Raw genomic sequence first — 18,148 nt, 5'->3', positions numbered from 1 at the left:
ACGTGCTTGCAACGATTTGCCTGCATACACAAACACATGGAAACATAAGTCCGAGCCGTGGTCGGCTCCCCGGGACGACTCTTGCATCGGCTTTAAAGAACCGATCGAGTCCCGGTGTCAGATTGGATCTGCATCTATCCAGATTTTGATGAATAAAGTAAATAATTATGAGGAACTTGCTTCAATTAAATCTAGCTGATCCGATCCACAACAGTAAAAGCTTCACCACTAGATCGGAACATCCTACACGTAACTAGGCCTAGCGAACATAACAGATAACTAAATCATAACCAAAAACAAAGGCCTAGGAACTAGCAAGAGCCGATTCCCGGAACAATCCCTATTAAGGCTAAAATAAAGCATCTATTACATCACCGGAACATCCAATCCGTTTGCAGGGCCTAACCTAGCAGATATTGAGCTAATCCTTATAGAATAAGAACAAACCGTAACAGATTGGATCTACTAGATGGAAAAGAAGCAACGTGTTAACTCTACGCAACTAACCCTCTGCAACGAGAATTAGTTTAAGATCAAGCATGAATGCATAGATAGAATATGATATTCGCATATGGTAAGCAACAAAAGCATAATGAATCTACTAAAAGCCATGCTACGAACATCAAGATAACTAGTACTACTCGCCATAAAAAACGCTTCAGTACGAGTAATACCAAGGTAAAAGCAAGAACAACGCTGCCCTGATCGCAAGAAGCGATCAGGGAAGCATGTCGCTTACTTGGATGAAACCCTAGAATTAGGGGTGGCGGTGCGCCAAGAGTTGTTGTTGCAAAACGTGATGACGTTCTCCTTTTACAAATGTCATAGGGTACATATTTATAGTCCGGAGACTTCTTGCCGTGCAAGGCAACCTCTAAACTCTTTCCTAAACGAAGACTAGAGATAGATTATAACTCAATAAAGACTCGAAGATTAGATAACATGGTCTGGACTCTTCCCTCCACCGGTCCAGATCTTCATGAAGCTTCCAAATATCAGCCGAAACATGACGTATAATTGTTGCAGATTCTGGTCGTCCTATTGTTTCGGCAGTTCCCGTCAACTCCGAGCGAATCTGGAAGTGATTCCAGTTGTATTGGAAAGCTTATCTCCTTAGCTTTCCATGCATATCTAGAACATCCAAAACGGAGTCCATATGTGGCCTGGGCGTCCATTTTTGTGCGGCCTCTTCCTGCAGTCCGAACTAGCATCGCGAATAGACTGGGCTTCAACATGGATTAGGCCCGTGACCCCATCTCAGCTTGACACTTGAGTGCCCAATTATCATTGTATTTGGCCAAACTTATGATATAAGCCTGGCTTCTTCTGACATTTGGCCTACCAATCCTGGTCAAATTCTGGCGATAACAGAATCACAGGAGGCTTGTCGCTCCAATTGTAGTGGCGCGACAGGCCTTCTGTCGTGCCAACCACTCGCGAAAACAGACCACTCTGCGCAAGCGGAGACGTTGGCGCGACAAGACGACTGTCGTGTCAAATGTAGTGGCGCGACAGGGCTTCTGTCGCGTCAGCCACTCGCGAAAACAGCCCACTTTGGGCAAGCGAAGACGTTGGCGTGACAGGGCGCTTGTGTCGCGCCATCAGAGTTGGCGCGACAGGACGACTTAGTCGCGCCAATGTTGATGGCGCGACAAGCCTGGGAATAACACTCGGCCTTTTCCGTCAGTGGCAGGCTTTGACGCGCCATCCGCATGGGCGCGACAAGGCAGTTTTGTCGCGCCAGTTGCGTTGGTGCGACAGTAATCAGCCCAGGTTTGTCAGTGTTTGAGCCAAGAAACCTCGTTGCGACTGCCTACTGCGACTGCTTGAAGGCACCAAGTGCTAGCTGCTGGTTCATAGGTTTCATACATTGCATCGAACATATAAATAGTGAATACAAAGATTTCTAGAGTGCGACGGTCTTACATATAATGCATCAAACACAAGGTCAACACAAATCATACAAAGACTCATAGGTTTCATAGTGCGACAGTCTTACATATAGTGCATCAAACACAAAAATAGTACTAGGTCTACAAGATTCATAGGTTTCATAGTGCAAGATAAACACGAATACAGAGACTGCATGACACACAGAAATAAGTACCTAGGTTTTGACAAGGTCAACACAAATCATACACGCACACAACTGGGAGCTCGCTGCTTCATCTACGGTGGCGCTGCTGTTAGGTAGGGCTGAAAGGGTCACGTTGGCGCCGTAGCCTTCCAGGGGCTGTAGGGAGCACGTTCCCGCTACCGACGTCGGTGTGGTCACGAGCACGCCTTCGTCGACGCCGCGGAGGGGAAGCATTTCCCGAGTCTCGAGGAGCGTCTCAAGGTCCCTACATTGCAAAGGTACAGTATTCAAAGTATATAGAAGACCAATGTTCGGTACAAGGTATATGATTTCAATTACGCATGCTTACCTAGCTCGATTCGCCCTGAGTCTGCATAGCTGGGGGAGCATCAAACATCTGCGACATCCTAAGAACCTCAAAGCTTGGGTCCTCATCTTCTGAGTCGCCTTGCCGGCCGGACTCTTCACTGCCTTCGGATGACTGGATACCTTTGCCCCTTGACAAGGCACGTGAACCAGTCCTGGAAGTGGACCTTGAATGGCTTCTCGAACCGGAATGCCCAGGAGTTGTAGCGGTTGCAGCACCGTAGTGAATCGGTGTCCGTGTACTGGAAGTGGGGCCACGGGCACTTGAAGTTCCCACACCAGGGGCCTGTGGACCAAACGCCTCGTCTGGCCGAGCCATGCAATTGAGCCTCGCAGCCATCCGCCTGCAGCTCCGACGGACTCTCTATATGAAAGAGCAATATGTGAGTCATTACCCGTTGAACTATATTTCAGAGAACCAGTTACATTCGGATTAAAAAAAGATAGTAACCTCGACAAATGCCCTAAAGTGCCCCCCGCCATTGTCTCCTTCGTTTGCATGAGCCATTGCCACGCCAGCCTGGTTAGCGAGGCATCCGAGTTGTTGTGCCTGTTTGGATTCAGTTAGTCCAAAAATAATTGAAAATGTGCAAACGTAAGGAAAGGTCAATCAAAGAGCGTGATGTACCATGTAGTTCTGCAAAGGGCCCCGTTCGGGCTGAACTCCTTCACGAGTGATCTGATCGTACTCATCGATTATGTCATCATCATCGTCGGTGTCCGCGTGGTCTTCTATAGGTTCAGTGGATTGTGGTGGCTTGACTGAAACTCTAGCCACCGAATGAAGCCACCGAAGGTACTCCTTATAATGGTTGTGCCTATGTGCCGGTCCACTTTCCGGATGCATCCTTTGCCTTTGTTCCCACTGTGCCAGTGGCTGACCTCCCCGCAAGGTAAATGAAAAGAATGTGTCTCCGGCCTCCAACGGTCCACAAAAGTAGTTAGCATAGGCGCATCCATAGCTGGGAGGCCCGCACACACAACCCGAGCAAGAGGAAGCATCCCAGCCCGGCGAAGGTACGACACATACCGCTCATCCCACCGAAGGGGGGAGTGGGTACGTGCGCGGAGGGGCGCCAACACCTAGTATGGGAACAAAGGAGTCGTTAGAGGCAGATAAAAAGTTAAATTGAACTATTGGGAAACAGTAATACTAACCTCGCCATGGTCAACTAGGACGTGTGCTCGGTGCTTGGAGTCGTAGAACGTCTCCAGTAGGGGGAACGTGGGGTGCGCCATCCTGCAATGATGAATCAAAACTTGATGAGTACAAGCCAAAAAAAAGACCAAGACAAACCCAAAATAATAATGATAAGCAAAACACTGTATGTATATATTAAAATTTGTGCTAAGCACAAACTACTGTACCTCTCTCCGTGTGATATGCCTAGTCCTCTTTCTAACGCTTGTTGTGGCTGTTCTTTTACTTTTTTATTTCTTTTTCTTCTTACATTTGCACTGATAACAAAATCTATGGCACTTAGAGCAATGGTTTTGGCTCTTGTTCTCATCAAAGTCACCGGTACCATAGTCTGCACTAGCCTGACCTTGCGCCTCATCCATATCACCTTTCAGCCTTTTCTTCCGCCTCCTTCCTTTTTTAGGTTTCAATAGTGACACATCCGGCACATACTCTACTCCCTTGTATTCCGGCCACTGAGACGGATCGAGGTAAGGCTCAAAACTGGGCTCCCAGATTTTTATTGTCTTGGACCGAGCGTAGTACGGACTCAAATAAGTGGGACTTTTGAAACAAAGACCGCGCGCCCTACATGTCGTTATTAGATGCGAGCATGGAAGGTGTAACAATTGTGGAGTCGTGCAAGTGCACTCTCCAGATCTGAGGTCCACTTTGTAATGGAGTTCTCCGTGACTCTCACCTCCTATATTTGTACCACCTGCTCCTCTAACACTATAAATCATTCTTTCAGGCCCGTACGGCGCTGCAAGTTGGTTCACCGATCTATTCTCGGCATCCCCAAGGTGTTCATGTGCTATTAGTCCCCACTGTTGACCCTTATCCAACAAAGTCCGAGCTTTCCCCCATCTATCGACGAAGTACTCGTTCAACTTTTCGAAAGAGAACTCTACAATGCCAGCAACATGTCTTGATCGAATACCTTTGAATATATTGTTCACTGACTCAGCGTTGTTTGTCGTCATGATACCGTACCGCCACCCCCCTTCATCATAAGCGAGAGCCCATTTGTCCTTGTCCACCATTTCACCTTTCAACCACTCCTTCTCCCTCTCATTCATGTCCTTCTCTAAATCAGCAAGTTTTTCTTTAAAAGCTTTCTCCGTGCGCACTGAACACAACAACTTTAGCTTCCCAATTAGATCCTTCTTTTTCTGACGCCTCCACATATTTGCGGCAAAGTGTCGCATGCACCACCTATGCACAAGAGGGGGAAATCCGTCCATGTGCTCTTTAACGCAGTTTAGGAGACCATGGTGCCGGTCAGATATCATACAAACTTGCCTGGAGGGACCCAACACATATCGCCGCACCAGCTTCATAAACCAAGACCAGCTATCGTTGTTTTCTCCTTCGGACAAAGCCAATGCTAGAGGGACTAGTTGCCTATCAGGGTTCACGGCAACGGCCATCATTTGTGCCCCCTTGTATTTACCCGTTAGGAATGTGGTGTCCACGAGGATCACAGGTCGGCAATGCTGGAATGCTTCAGCACATTGGGGAAAACACCAGAACACCCTTTGTAAAACATGCTTGTACACTCCGTTGTGAGGGAGCATCATGTTTCCCGTGTACGTGAACCACCTGATGCCTGGATTGAAGAGGGACATGCCCGTCAAGACCCTGGGCACCCTGGCATATGACTCTAACTAATCTCCCCACAATAGAGCTATAGCATGTTGCTTTGCACGCCACGCTTTGGAGTACTTCACCCGGTAAGAACTTAAGGCGAAAATAGACTCCATAAGCGAAGGAATTGAGGTGTCACTGTCCTTCCGAACAATACCAAGGATCCGATGAGCGAGGTAGCGTGCCGTGCACTGTGCATGAACTTGCATCGGCTTCGACGATGCACATGTGTGAGGCTGTCTTACATTGGTGATCTTCCACTGACCAGTGCCCGTAACGATACGTGCCCAAACACCCAAAAGGCATCCCTGTTTGCAGAGCACATCGTAGCGTACCCTCTTGTCCGAATGAACCACATAAAATGGTCGGTGGTGATGCACTGCATAATCAGCCAAGAAAAACTGCAACTCTAGAAGGGAATTGAACTTCATGCCCTTGCGAATCTCCGGACTGTCACTATCAATTACACACTCACTTTCAAAAATAGTTGAGTCACAAATGGCTCTATCGATCCTGCTAAGATCCTTAGCATTTGATACCGCAGGGACTTTAATATGGGCTAACTTCAACATGCGCAACTCCTTGGCGGTATAACTAAATCGTTGATCATCATTATTATCAGCCGTACCCATTGACCCATCCCTAGACTCCTCATCTCCACCTCTTTCCTCATCAATTGCGTTGCCACCATCGCCGGCATCATTTTCCTGCTCTACTTGGGCCTCTACGCCATTACCCTCCCGTTCTTCTTCCCCAGCGTCTTCATCATCGTCGCCTTCTTCACTACTATCGTATTCACTATCCTCCGAACCTAAAGAAATATCATCATCATGTGCAGCACCCGTGTCATCCTGTGCCTCAAAGGTATCTGGCCCCAAATGATCGGATGCGACTGTCATATCGTAATCCGAAGCACAAGTGGGATTTGGGACATCTTCTACAAAGGTTGACTCTTGAGTCATATTCTCAATAGGAAATGGAATTTCATCTACTCTCCCAACTGGTTCTTCTAATCTTGTTCTACGGGTTATTTCAATAACCACCTCCAAACAAACAACATTTGCACGAGCTACTATATCCTTAAACTTTCTCCAATGCATCTCCGATTCCAATGTCATCAAAACATAATATGCTCTAGCTTTACCACAATCAAATCTGCCCCTGAGAGATATTTCATCAATTCCACATGAATATTTTAAAACCATCCGGTCTACCAAATCCTTTAACAATGGAGGACTATCGAACAGTTCGATATCCTCTATCATATTCTCAAACTCTCCATTTTCCTTAACCATACCACCGTGAAAAACCCGAACTAATTCGTCCATCTACAACAAAACAAAATATCTTTGTACCTTCATCAATTATACCAAGAAAGCAACTACAAAAAACAAATCTTCACGGTGCCTAGTATCCATGACTAAAACCCATATTAACATCCCCACTACTCAATCATAGAAATCATATTAATCGATGCATGCACGTACTACCTCACGTCCAAATCGTGAGCAGAGTACCATCTACGCATCATCTAAAGCACTAATCATCAAAAAACTATCAACTACGACATTATTTCTCAAATCAAGAACCAAAACCTAATCACCAAGAATCGCTAATATATACAAATGTGCATGGTTAAAGGAGAGAAAAATGAGAGCAATACCTTCGGAGAAGGGTGTGGAACGTTCTCCCCCCCCCCCCCCCAAATGCCGGATTTGGGGGGATCTGGGGGGGGCCGGCGGCGACGCCCTGGGAGGGCCTCTGATCGGGTGTAGTGAGAGAAAGAAAGGGAGGGTGGGGGAAAAGGGACTGCCGCGGGCCCAGGACATTGGACTTGTCGCGCCAGCCCGCATGGCGCGACAGAGAGGGTCACGTCATCGCCGACCCGGCGCAGCGCTGGCACGGGCCGCCAGCGTGGCCACGCTGTCGCGCCACATGCACTGGCGCGACAGAGGCTATCCGTCGCGCCAGGGCAAGTGACGCGACCAAACGGGCTACTTCCTGCAAATAAAAACCAATACTGGTTAAATTTAAAATATTATTAAAAAAGGTTAAAAATAAAAAAATATACGCCGTGTCCTTTGCTCGGATCATGTGATGGCAGAACCTTGATTTGGTCGTGTAACTTGTTTATTTCTTCCTTTCTTGAAAGGGCATCTGCGCCCACTGAAATACTTAGCCGAGTTATACACTGCTAGTCATCTCAGAGCAATGTACAGATCACTGCTAGTCATCTCAGAGCAATGTACAAATCACGTCCACGCAACGATGTTAAGTGTGAACCGTCATTCATTCGGATGCAAAAATACTGGTATTCCTTCCTAGCCTCATAGGCTCAGGTGTGGCCGAAGCTACAAAGCTGATACGACGGCGAAGAACAAAATTAAGCAGGGCAACTGAATGAACGAGAAAACTGAAGTAAGATGGCTTCGATTTCGTCAAATACAGAAACATCAGCATTCAACGATCAACTGAAAAGTGACTTGTGCTGCTCGCTAATATTGATTCGAACATTTATTGCACGCTAAATATGATCTTGTGCTGCTCGCTAATATTGATTCGAACATTTATTGCACGCTAAATATGATATTGATTCGAACATTTAGCAAGGAAGAGTAGTATTTACATGTTTGAAGGTGAAAGGAAAACAACATGGCTCGGTAGGATGCCCCAATTTTATTGCAACAAACTACAAAGATAAGCGATCCACGAATCACTTGCTGGGAATCTCTGTTTTTTACCGCACTACTGGTGAGTGGTACCTGGTTTGGCTAAGATACATAAAGCGGTTCTGGGGCAGTTTTCCTCTGTATCCTGATTAAAAAAAAAGCAAACATGTTAGTAAAATGAGGGAAATACAGAAACTATTGTAAACAATCAATGTGCATCATTGTCGCCTGGATAAGAAGTACATGTTCAGCAATGCTCAGAAACTCATAGTTTCATAGTTTCATATTTAATGATGAGTATGTACCATCACGTTGAAACACTACCAAATTATCCCCTGTAATAAACTCCACTATTATGGGCTCATCCAAGAGCAGCATTGTAAACTGAAACAACATACTATCATTCTACCATCAGTGTCTTAGTGAGATATGCAGCAACACAAATGAACAAATGGCACCTAGCATCCAGATCATAAATCATTTTGTTTTTTCTATGGCAGTAACCAAAGCGCTAATATGTTTTGGGTTACTGCAAAATGCAAATTATCATTCAAATGTACCAATGACAGACAATGATGCAGTTGTCAGTAGCTTGATTTAGGAGGAAAACAGTGCTGGTCATGTCCAATACAAGCTTGAAGACTGAATAAGACTTGTATATAAGAATTCCAAATTCCAATGCTGATAGTCAATTAAGTCAAGATCTTCTAGAGCTAATGGATTTTTTTTTTAAAAAAAAGTATAGTAAAGAAGCACTCTTCATAGTGCCTTATGAACTAACCAGTTGTCCTTGGACCATTCACATCCTTCAGTATCAACTACATGTAAGCTGAAAGCATGTCTTGACGCTGGAGAAAGATTCTCAAAGCTGTACAAGAGAAGTTAAAACATATTATTAAAAAACTGAAACATACATCACATCTAGGAAGGAGTACAGTAATATAAAGAAGAATCCCACCTCTGATGTATAAGATCACCATGTATAACCACCAAGGCTCCTGATTTTACTTCCAGCGGCACAAATTCTTTCAGATCATAGGATGGGGAAGGGCAATCAAAATGAGTACCATTTTCATCTCTAATCATTCGTCTTACCAGACCCTCTGACACAAAACATTGAAACAAAACATTGAAGATAACAAAACGTTAGACAGTTCCACTTTTCAAAAGAAGATTTTTTGCATAAAGCAACAATTGGGTAAAAGGCTTACTTTTATGTGATCCTGGAATTGCCCAGAGGCAACCATTGTTAATTGTTGCATCTTCAAGTGCAAGCCACAAACCTGTGCATGTTCTAGGTTCCGTGTAAAGGAATGTACTATCCTGGTGTGGCACCACCTCACCACCAATACCTGGTTGCTACAGAAAAGAAAATACCCAAAGAGGGAACCAATAAATTGAATATCATGTCAAAAGAAAAAGAGTAGAGCCTGCAGAATCTACCTTGAAGATGTACATAGATTGCATAACTGCAGGCCTCTTGTAGCCTAGAGAAGAGAACAAGCTAGCGATGCTCTTCGAGAAAGAAAACTTTTTGAACACAGGGTCAAGTTCATGTAATGCTGCATATCATACAAGATGGTGAAGGTTAGAAATCTAGAAGCTATATCATCAATGCATTCCTTCTTGAATGGCTTACAAAATACATCAACAACATGGAAGATAGCGACTACTGTAAAGCAGGTGAGGTTATATTGTAACTCTAAGTCACAAAACAAATGGAACCATAGATATTTAATTCAACATAGTATAGATTACAGGAACTGCAAACAATAAAATTAAAGGCAGCTCTAAAGAGGTAGGTTCAGGATAAAGATAGCATAATGGATTGGAAAGAAATGCAGCAGCTTGTTACGTTATTTTTTTTCTTTGAATCTGATTGCACCGTGTATATACTTACCATGCCCAACTTTATTAATTGAAAGTTCTTTTGCCTGTTTCAAGCATCCATCATCTCCATACGCCTTCTCTGTGAGTGAAATAGTGTGAAATTTAAAAATAAGGCCCTTAATCATATGACAAAACAGAAAAAAAAAGATACTAGTTAAATTTCAATATCTAAGTCAAACTTTTAAAGGTTAGGATAGGAAGAAGTAGAGTAATAACAAAACTAGTAGTAATATACATACAACAGAAAGGCCTTTTTCATTTAAACAAACTAACTACAAGCTACATAACCTATAAACAGTAATAGTTCCTAGTTCACAAAGTACAATATTGCCTCATCCCTACAAGTCAGATGCGAAATAAATCACATACCCTCAAAGAAGAATGAGATATTCTCTGCGCTCTTGAAGAAATAGTCATCCTTTAACTGTGGCTGCAGTGAAAAACAACATACCGCATCATCCTCAATCTGGGCTAATTCATTCCAATAGCTATTTACAAATTGTGACACACATAATCAGTTGAGGCTTGCAATACCAGAGATTGTAAGACAAACATTTGCACAATTCAAATCTAGCAATGCAATTTTTAAAGAGACCTGAGAGCTGTATATGCTACGCGCCTATTAAGTTTGTTATCTGGAGAAGGTAATCAGGGGAAGTTAGGCATTAGCATTCGAAACCATCCCCATCGGGGCGTACATGGTCCTTGGTGGAGAAGACGCTAGTATTGGCGCCGTCGAACCCGGCGACGAGCTCGGCCATGCGGTCCCGCATCTCCAGCACCTCCTCCGCGCTCGAGAACGAGTCCATCACGAGGTACCCTGGAACCAAGCAGCGCGATTATGAGTTAGGGTTCCTGCTTCGATACGAGCAGCGACATTCGGCTCCGACTGCCGGGAGACCAGGAGCGCGAGGTCGAGCAAATAGGCTTGAGCGAGCGGTCGGCGCGCTCACCATTGGTCTCGAAGAAGCTGAGCTGGTCGGCGGTGAGGCTACCGGCCGGCGGCATGGCGGCGTGCGGAGGCAGAGGCGGAGGCGGGGAGGAGAAGGATTGACCGGAACAGTAGAGTGACGGATACGGAACTTCTTCGCCCCACGATGACGGCTATCTGCGATTTGATCGTCCGGGGAAGATCTGGCGCGGCGGCAGGCGTTGGATAATGGATAGGACATCGAGATTTGGCTCCATCATACTCCTCTTCCCCGTTTATAAGGCATGGTGGAACATGACACGGTCTTCTAAACAACACTTTGACCATTTATTTATCATATATTATATCACTTTTGATTATAAACTTATAATCATTGTAAAATATATTTGATTATGAATCCAATCATATGAAATTTGCATTATAAAAATAAAAATTTAATAGTCAAATTATTGGTCAAAGATGACAAGGTTTGAATCTTGATATACGTGTATGCCTTATAAACAGGGAAGGAGGGAGTATTGGTTAGGAAGGAAATTAGTTTTAAATTTCCGTCGAAAAGATAACCTGGTAAAATTTGCCGTACTAAATTTCTAGCTTGAATCTTTAAAGCTTTCTGCCTGTGTTTGTGGCATAGGAAAGGACTCAACTTCTGAATTCATCATCTGTTCGTAGTAATAAGATTTCAAATAAGATAATGACTTTATTCGCCTGCCGTCAGGTTGCCTTATTGTACAATCAACCTAAATTTACTCTCCACCCCCGCAATTTGGCACATGTAAGTAATTTCAAAACTAAAACACTGTAGTCCTAAAATCATCAATCCAATTCAAATTCCGGTTGCATGGTTATATCTTCCGAAGAAATATTCAAAATAAAATAAGATCCCTCTTGTATATGATTCAATAATATTTTCTAAAAACACATAAATTGCTTTATGTATAATGATAAATACTAAATAAATTAGTTAAAATACTCAACTGATATGCTAAAATGGCCTTTTATTGATCATGTAATAAACATTCACCTACTTGCTAAAGTTGTTTGCCCATATCTATTAATAACACCAAACAATCAATCTTCACAATATGAACACCCATATATATCTATCTATACTATCTATACTATCTATCTATACTATAAAGAACCTAAACTTTTGAAGTCACCATCCACCTAAAAATTCCTACCCACCCCTCACATTCCCCCTCGTTGTTCCCACCGGAAGAAATATGGACATGGAAATCTAAAAGATCAAGGGAAAAAATAGCGTTTCTAAAATGTTTCCCGCACTTTAGCCTCTTTTTTTACACCGTGTGGCTCTGTACCTGCCCACCCGTACCCACCCAATCCCGCCCGTCTATCACGCCGCCGCACGATCTACCCGCCCAGCGTAAATCGCGAGCCAATCTCGCCCGAGCCAGGCCTCCCCCTCTCGAGTTACCATATGCGGCACGAGGGAGGCACGGCCTACCCGGGATGCGGGGGCGGAGTCCGGTGCGGGTGCGGGTCGGCGGCGGCGGCGGAGCTCCACGCGGAGGCAAGGCGGCGCCCGCGGCAGGGCAAGGTGGCCCGACGCCACCGCGAGGGCCATCCGCCTTCACCCCTCTCGCTCGCCTAGCGGCGGCGCGGCGCCGGGCCACGCGACGGAGGCGCCCGCACCAGTGCGGCGGCGGAGGACCCCATGGCCCGCACTAGAGGCGCCGCCCCCGGGCTGGCGAGACCTCTCTTCCCCGGCCATCATCGGCGCGCGGCCGCCGCTCCGGATGCCCCGGCTTGGCACTGCCTGAGCCGCCGTGGTGCCGTGGTGGTCCTCTGCAGCCGCATCCCATCGATGGCGCGCAGAGCGTCTACGCCCAGCGTTGGGTGGCCGTTGTGGTTGCCCGTCACCCGCCCCACCCACCGACGCTAGCGCCGCCTTGCCCATCGCACCGTGCCCCACGCCCTTCGCTTCGCCGCCGCCGCCAAGCGCGCCGCAGATCCGCTATATCCCCATTGCGCCTCATGCCGTAGTGCCGCCGCCACGGATCCGCGACATCAATACATTGCAGAAGACATCCTGTTAGCTTTTTACATAGCTATGTAAAAAAACTAACAGGATCTCTTCTGCAATATATTGATGTAAAAGATCTGGTATTGGGGGAGGTTGGAGATTTTGAACTTCACATAGAAGTAGCAACAAGCTTGTAATCCCATACAAAGTTAATTTTATAGTCCATAATACACTGTGTCTGCCGCCCTCGATCAGGTGAGCTACATGTTTAGCCTAAGCAACTATATGCTGTTTTTTCCTCCAAGTCTCTTTGATTGGACTGGTAATTTTTGGAGGCTGGCCGTCATTGCATCGATTTCAACAAACGTAACTGTTGCTTCTCGTCAGATTTTTGACCGATTTGGCTTGCCTGATAGGATTGCATGGGCATGGTGGCTCCTGAAGTACGTGGAGGAAGCAGAGTTTGGCCCGGACGCTGGCGTCAACACTGTGTTCCTCATCGGGTCACTGGTGTCGAAACTGGATGCTCTATCAGGTCAGATGATTAATGTTTTTGTGCTTTCTGACTCCAAATTGCTTAACCATCGTGTGTTGTGCATGGCAGAGTCGTGTAAATGGATGACCAAGGACAAAAAGTGTGCATTGGTGCTGCTTTCTGAGGCGAAGCTCGGTAGCGATCACATAGGGCAGTATGCATATATTGGACTTATGGATTCCAGACTGTAAACAGCATAGCTGTGCTGCTTTCTGAAGCGAAGCTCGGTAGCGATCACATAGGGCAGTATGCATATATTGGACTTATGGATTCCAGACTGTAAACAGCATAGCTGTCCCAGCTTTGCCCTCCCAGGTAGGGTTTTGCTTCCTTCAGTTCATTTATAGAGAAAATGGTTCCCCATTCCTAAAATGAAATTTCAATAGGAGTACCTACCTGGGATAACTAACTCTTGTACCAATGAAGAGTAAGACATTGCACCCATTCTGCACAACTAATCTCGTGGTAGTAGGAGCAACCAATGGTGCTGGTGAATATACGTATTCTGATGTTTTCGCTTGTGGGGATGCTCTACATTTAGATCCTGGATGCAGCTCTCAGGTTTATGCAGAGGTAAGAGCAATTTCATCAGTGTGTTTCTTTGAGAATTGTTCTCCCATTTTTATGCCAACAAAATTTTATACCTATGTACTTGCTGATGAAAATCCTCCACGGATCTCTCAACACATGCATTCAGTCCTTGGAAAAATTTCTTAATAACTCAACTTATTTGCCTAACATGATCTATTTTACAGCCTAACTCAAGAACACCAGGCTATAAAAATAGTCTGTAGCTGTTGAAAGTAATATATGTAATGCTTGGTTGCTAGCAAACATTTCTCTTCAATTTCCCGAGGCAAACTTAATATATTTGGATATTCATTTATATATGTTCCTGCTGATTGTATTGAACTTACTATGAAAAGTCAAAGAAGAAACATATGTTATTTCATTCAGAGTTTGGGAGTTAAGCCGTTTCCTAATGTGACCTTAATTCCAACTATTGTCAATTCTTACATGAGTCATTTTTCATGCCAAACTCTTTTGATGAAAATGATGTGAAATTTGCTCTTTGTGGAATTCAATGAAACTCATATCAAATGCATTTGAGTTATTCATTTTTTTTTCATTTGTCCATTAGACCGAAGCATATGTTCAATTAATTTGAAGAAACATTCTCTGGTGAATTTTTTATATAGTTTTATTATTTCATAAATATTATAGCAGTGTATCACATGTATATTCTATTTCTGTGTATTCTATTTTGGTCCTTCAGAAACTTGTTACTTAATCACCCAGGTACACAGTTGCAACTATTCCTTCATGTAACTTATTAATTAGACCAGTGTGCACTGTGCACCCTAAATATATGGACATATGGCACATTGCAATCAACTATATCTTTGGTTTTTTCCATCCAGATGTGGTAATACACAATTTAATGTACTCCAGATGGGGATCATATTTCTATCTCTGAAAGTAACCATCATAGGATCATCATTGGCAACAGCAATGGGACGATTTTAGACAGTTTTCCTTTATCATTTTATCATGCTGATGAAGACTGTCTATATATTGTAGATTCGGAGATATTATCCACAGCTGATTTGCTTTTTCCTATTCTTCTTGACAGCATAAATAATTTAATACACACTCCTTTGATTTCATATCAGGTCAGCATAAATAGGTCTGCTACTTGCTAAAGGCTGGGCATAAGATGGTTTTTTGGTCTGTTCATTTCTCTGAAAGATAAAGTGTACTGAAATCGCTGGCGATTGCACTGAAAAATATGAAACTGATGGTAAGCTTCCCTCACTGTTATTATCTACTATCCTGTGAAAATTAGTGTCCTTTCCCCCTTAAATTTAGTGTCCATGCCTTGTGTGGTTAAAAGCAACTTGGAAGCTTTGTCTGAACAAATATATGAGCATGCCACTATTTTATCACTTGATGATGTTACTGAGAACAAAATAGCTTAACCGGTGGAGGTACGACGGCCCTGCCGTTTTTAATTTGTGACGGTGAAAAACAAAATGCGATCTTCTAAATTGATTTTGCCTAAAACTTCCGTGCTATCATTTTTGTAAGATATAGTATCCTAAAATTGAGTTCGTGTTTGTTTGTCGCAGCCAGGGATTCATGACAGCAAATGATCTCCTGAAGGTAAGAAAGATGGATTGCTGCTGATCCAGACAATATCTCAAAGGATATGCAGAGATGATGGTGTTTGAGCTTCCTCTCAGGAGCCACATTGTTGTCTTCTTGGTTGTGGAAGAAGTATATATTGCTTTCAGGTTGGGACTGGCTGTTATTTGTTGGGACAGGATTAGAGTGGGGATAGTGTTTGCCGATACTGTTGTGAATCCGGGGAATCCGTCTAGAGCTTTTATTCCCAGACCTATGCTTAAGGCCATCTCTTTCCACAAACACTTGTGTTAGAAATAACTATCAAGTATTTTCTAACATTGTACTATCATTCCCAATAATTACAGATGTGTCTGGCTTGTTGTTGACAAAACCAGTTGTCGCCGTCGTGGCCGCGACGAAGCCCAAGGCTGGCGCGGAGGCGCAGTGGAGGGAGGGCAATGGTGAGGACAGGGAAGGTGCCATTCGAGGAGCTCTGCGATGATGATAAGATTGCTGCGTTCTTCAAGTGGCTGATGGGTGAGTGGAGCCAGGAGATGGAAGAGATGCCTGAGACGGAGCGGCGTACAGCCAAAGGGAAGGCTGCGCACCTGCAAGCAGTGCGCGCGATACCTTGACCCGCTTTTCAAGCAGTGCAAGAATAAAGTATGGGCCATCTGATGTAGATTCTCTGCCTTTGATACGCTTGTATCCGAGTGATTTGGATTTGATCGGAATATGTAAAGGACTCAAGGGGAGCAAAATGGTTGTCATGGTGATAATATCTGAAGCGGTGCCCCCACACCTCACCCCCACCCCTCTCTTGTCTATATTCCACTTTGAACAGCAGCTATTGTGTTTATCATTTTTTTTTCAGATGTATATCAGCAGTTGGTAAGTCATGCATAGGCTGGATATCATCTTTCCATTACCAGAATGAATGTGTCGCCAATGCACCCAGGGCTCAGCTACTACCTGGTTCTTTTTTCTGTCTCTATTTGGACATATGGATTAGTTCATCTTGATGAATGTATTATGTGAACTAGCTGTTACATAGTTAAATCTATGTAATACATGCTGCTTCAGTTAACCGTCGTGTATTTACTCCAAGGTCTCAGAGTACATTTTTTATAGCCAAAACTTCTAAGCATTGTGCATTTGCTTGTTGCCTGAAGAATTTGCATTAATTATTCATCTTTTTTGTAGATTGGTTTTGTCCCACCTCCGCAGTTCTGAATCACCATCTGATAGTACTGATCGAACCAAACCAACTGGTTTGTCTAATTAAATTACGACCACGAGTAAGAAGTGATTACCTTCTTTAAAATGCTTATTGCAGCTAAAATTTTGTGTGAGTATTTTTTTCATAATATTATTCTTAAAACACATGCGTGCCGCACGTGCACTCTACTAGTCAACTTAACTGAATCTAGACATGCGAAACAACATTATATAAATCCGTTAGCAATTTTTGCAAACATCATAAACAAATTTGAATATGCTAAAAAGTATTTTTAGAAAAATATATCATTAAAATATAGTGGTGTGAGCTTTGAATCGAATTTTGATTTTGATGCTCAATTTCGAAACCTATGATGTTTTTATTTTAAAATTATATGCTTGCATGGGCTTACATTATTGTCTCTTTTTTCCTTCTTTTCTTGCCCTCACATGCATGCACAGACCCATTATTTTTCCAAAAGGGTTAATTGGATTGGTGCCATTACAAATATCCAACTTCAAAAATATATCATTACAATTCGTCTATTTAGAGTTATTCCATTATAATTCTTCCTCTACCTGAGATGTGGCATTTTATACGTTTTATATGCTTTTGGATCCACATACAGATATTTTGGTATGGATAAAATGCTCCTGACACATCTCTTCTCTCCCCTCACCTACGTGTGGGGGGACACAGTCATCTCCTTCCTCCTCCCTTTCTTCCCTCATCCGATGATGCCGAGCTCCAGCCCAGCTTCGCGCGTTCGCTGCTGTCGCCCAGCCTCTTCAGCTGCCGACACGCTCCCGCTAGGCCTCGCGCTTGTCTAGCACCGCCGCGCTTCTGCCGGCCTCAGGCGCATCCGGATGCGTTGCGCCCCAGCACGATCTCTCATACCTCCAGCTTTGTTGCCTGGCCCCGCGCACGTTTTCCGCCGCCGTGCCCTCGGCCGGCCTTGCGGTTGCGCGCATCCGGCGGTGCCACCCTCTCGGCCGGCCTCGCGCGTGCCCAGCTCCGCCGCCTAGACTCGCACATTCACCGCCGTCACATTCTAGTTTGGCCTCGCGCCTGGTCTCTCGCATGTTTGACATTGTCGCTCCCGCTATTACCCATATGGCTTTCTTCGTGCCTTGACCCCCCGCCATATGGTTGCCGCCTGCAAAGCTTCTCACCATCATGGTGGACTCCTGCGGTTGCGGAACCAAATGCAATGCTGTTAGCCGACGCCGCTCCATGATAACTCCCAGGGCCTACTCGGCCATTGTCACTACTATAGAAAAATTATTTACTGCAATCTTTTTAAAACCCTAACTCTCCCTCCCCTCCCGAGCCATACTCTCCTACTCCCTCCGTCTCGAGATATAAGGCGCGCACATAATTCAAGATTCAAACTTTATAAGTTTTGACCTACAATTAATCTTGTATAATAAAAACTTTATCTTATAGCAATCATATCATTGTATTCATATTTAAAAATAGTTTCATATAACTATAATTTTGTTGCTACAAACATTATATTT

General features: G+C 44.3%; 2 protein-coding genes and 1 long non-coding RNA gene across 6 annotated transcripts; 1 reads left to right on the top strand and 2 right to left on the bottom strand.

Annotated features, from left to right (window-relative positions):
* Positions 1 to 1,950: 1,950 nt before the first annotated feature.
* Positions 1,951 to 3,685, bottom strand: LOC120650042. Its single transcript, XM_039926998.1, has 5 exons — positions 3,602 to 3,685; positions 3,072 to 3,526; positions 2,895 to 2,993; positions 2,427 to 2,807; positions 1,951 to 2,342 (listed from the first exon to the last, which is right to left on the bottom strand). The coding sequence occupies exons 2-5, from the start codon at positions 3,134 to 3,136 to the stop codon at positions 2,108 to 2,110; spliced, it is 780 nt and encodes a 259-aa protein (XP_039782932.1). The 5' UTR covers positions 3,137 to 3,526; positions 3,602 to 3,685; the 3' UTR covers positions 1,951 to 2,107.
* Positions 3,686 to 7,749: 4,064 nt separating this feature from the next.
* Positions 7,750 to 10,982, bottom strand: LOC120650040 (phytanoyl-CoA dioxygenase 1-like). The gene is made up of 9 exons (XM_039926997.1): positions 10,783 to 10,982; positions 10,528 to 10,649; positions 10,199 to 10,259; positions 9,840 to 9,908; positions 9,383 to 9,501; positions 9,151 to 9,298; positions 8,898 to 9,042; positions 8,721 to 8,807; positions 7,750 to 8,084 (listed from the first exon to the last, which is right to left on the bottom strand). The coding sequence occupies exons 1-9, from the start codon at positions 10,835 to 10,837 to the stop codon at positions 8,042 to 8,044; spliced, it is 849 nt and encodes a 282-aa protein (XP_039782931.1). The 5' UTR covers positions 10,838 to 10,982; the 3' UTR covers positions 7,750 to 8,041.
* A 1,198-nt stretch (positions 10,983 to 12,180) lies between these two features.
* On the top strand, positions 12,181 to 16,377 carry LOC120650039. 4 transcript variants are annotated; one of them, XR_005665449.1, is made up of 6 exons: positions 12,181 to 13,002; positions 13,164 to 13,282; positions 13,352 to 13,597; positions 13,669 to 13,855; positions 14,956 to 15,083; positions 15,412 to 16,377. It is a non-coding gene; the product is annotated as an uncharacterized LOC120650039 (long non-coding RNA). The 4 variants fall into 4 exon arrangements; XR_005665448.1 differs by having other exon boundaries at positions 12,181 to 13,282; positions 15,412 to 15,576; positions 15,805 to 16,377; XR_005665447.1 differs by having other exon boundaries at positions 12,182 to 13,282; positions 15,412 to 15,576; positions 15,775 to 16,377.
* Positions 16,378 to 18,148: the final 1,771 nt, after the last annotated feature.

This window comes from Panicum virgatum, chromosome 9K, assembly GCF_016808335.1.
Source record: "Panicum virgatum strain AP13 chromosome 9K, P.virgatum_v5, whole genome shotgun sequence".
NCBI lineage: Eukaryota > Viridiplantae > Streptophyta > Magnoliopsida > Poales > Poaceae > Panicum > Panicum virgatum.
This window is presented reverse-complemented; position numbering and strand designations above follow the sequence as displayed.

What these genes read in the sequence shown, in the direction of transcription:
- LOC120650042 (XM_039926998.1), bottom strand. Translation starts at nt 3,136, where the DNA reads ATGAGTACGATCAGATCACTCGTGAAGGAGTTCAGCCCGAACGGGGCC. An exon ending in GCCCTTTGCAGAACTACATG is followed by an intron (nt 2,994 to 3,071) that starts GTACATCACGCT and finishes GAATCCAAACAG; the next exon opens with GCACAACAACTCGGATGCCT. An exon ending in ACTTTAGGGCATTTGTCGAG is followed by an intron (nt 2,808 to 2,894) that starts GTTACTATCTTT and finishes TCTTTCATATAG; the next exon opens with AGAGTCCGTCGGAGCTGCAG.
- LOC120650040 (XM_039926997.1), bottom strand. Translation starts at nt 10,837, where the DNA reads ATGCCGCCGGCCGGTAGCCTCACCGCCGACCAGCTCAGCTTCTTCGAG. An exon ending in AATTAATAAAGTTGGGCATG is followed by an intron (nt 9,502 to 9,839) that starts GTAAGTATATAC and finishes TATGATATGCAG; the next exon opens with CATTACATGAACTTGACCCT. An exon ending in GAATGGTCCAAGGACAACTG is followed by an intron (nt 8,085 to 8,720) that starts GTTAGTTCATAA and finishes TTTTTTAATCAG; the next exon opens with GATACAGAGGAAAACTGCCC.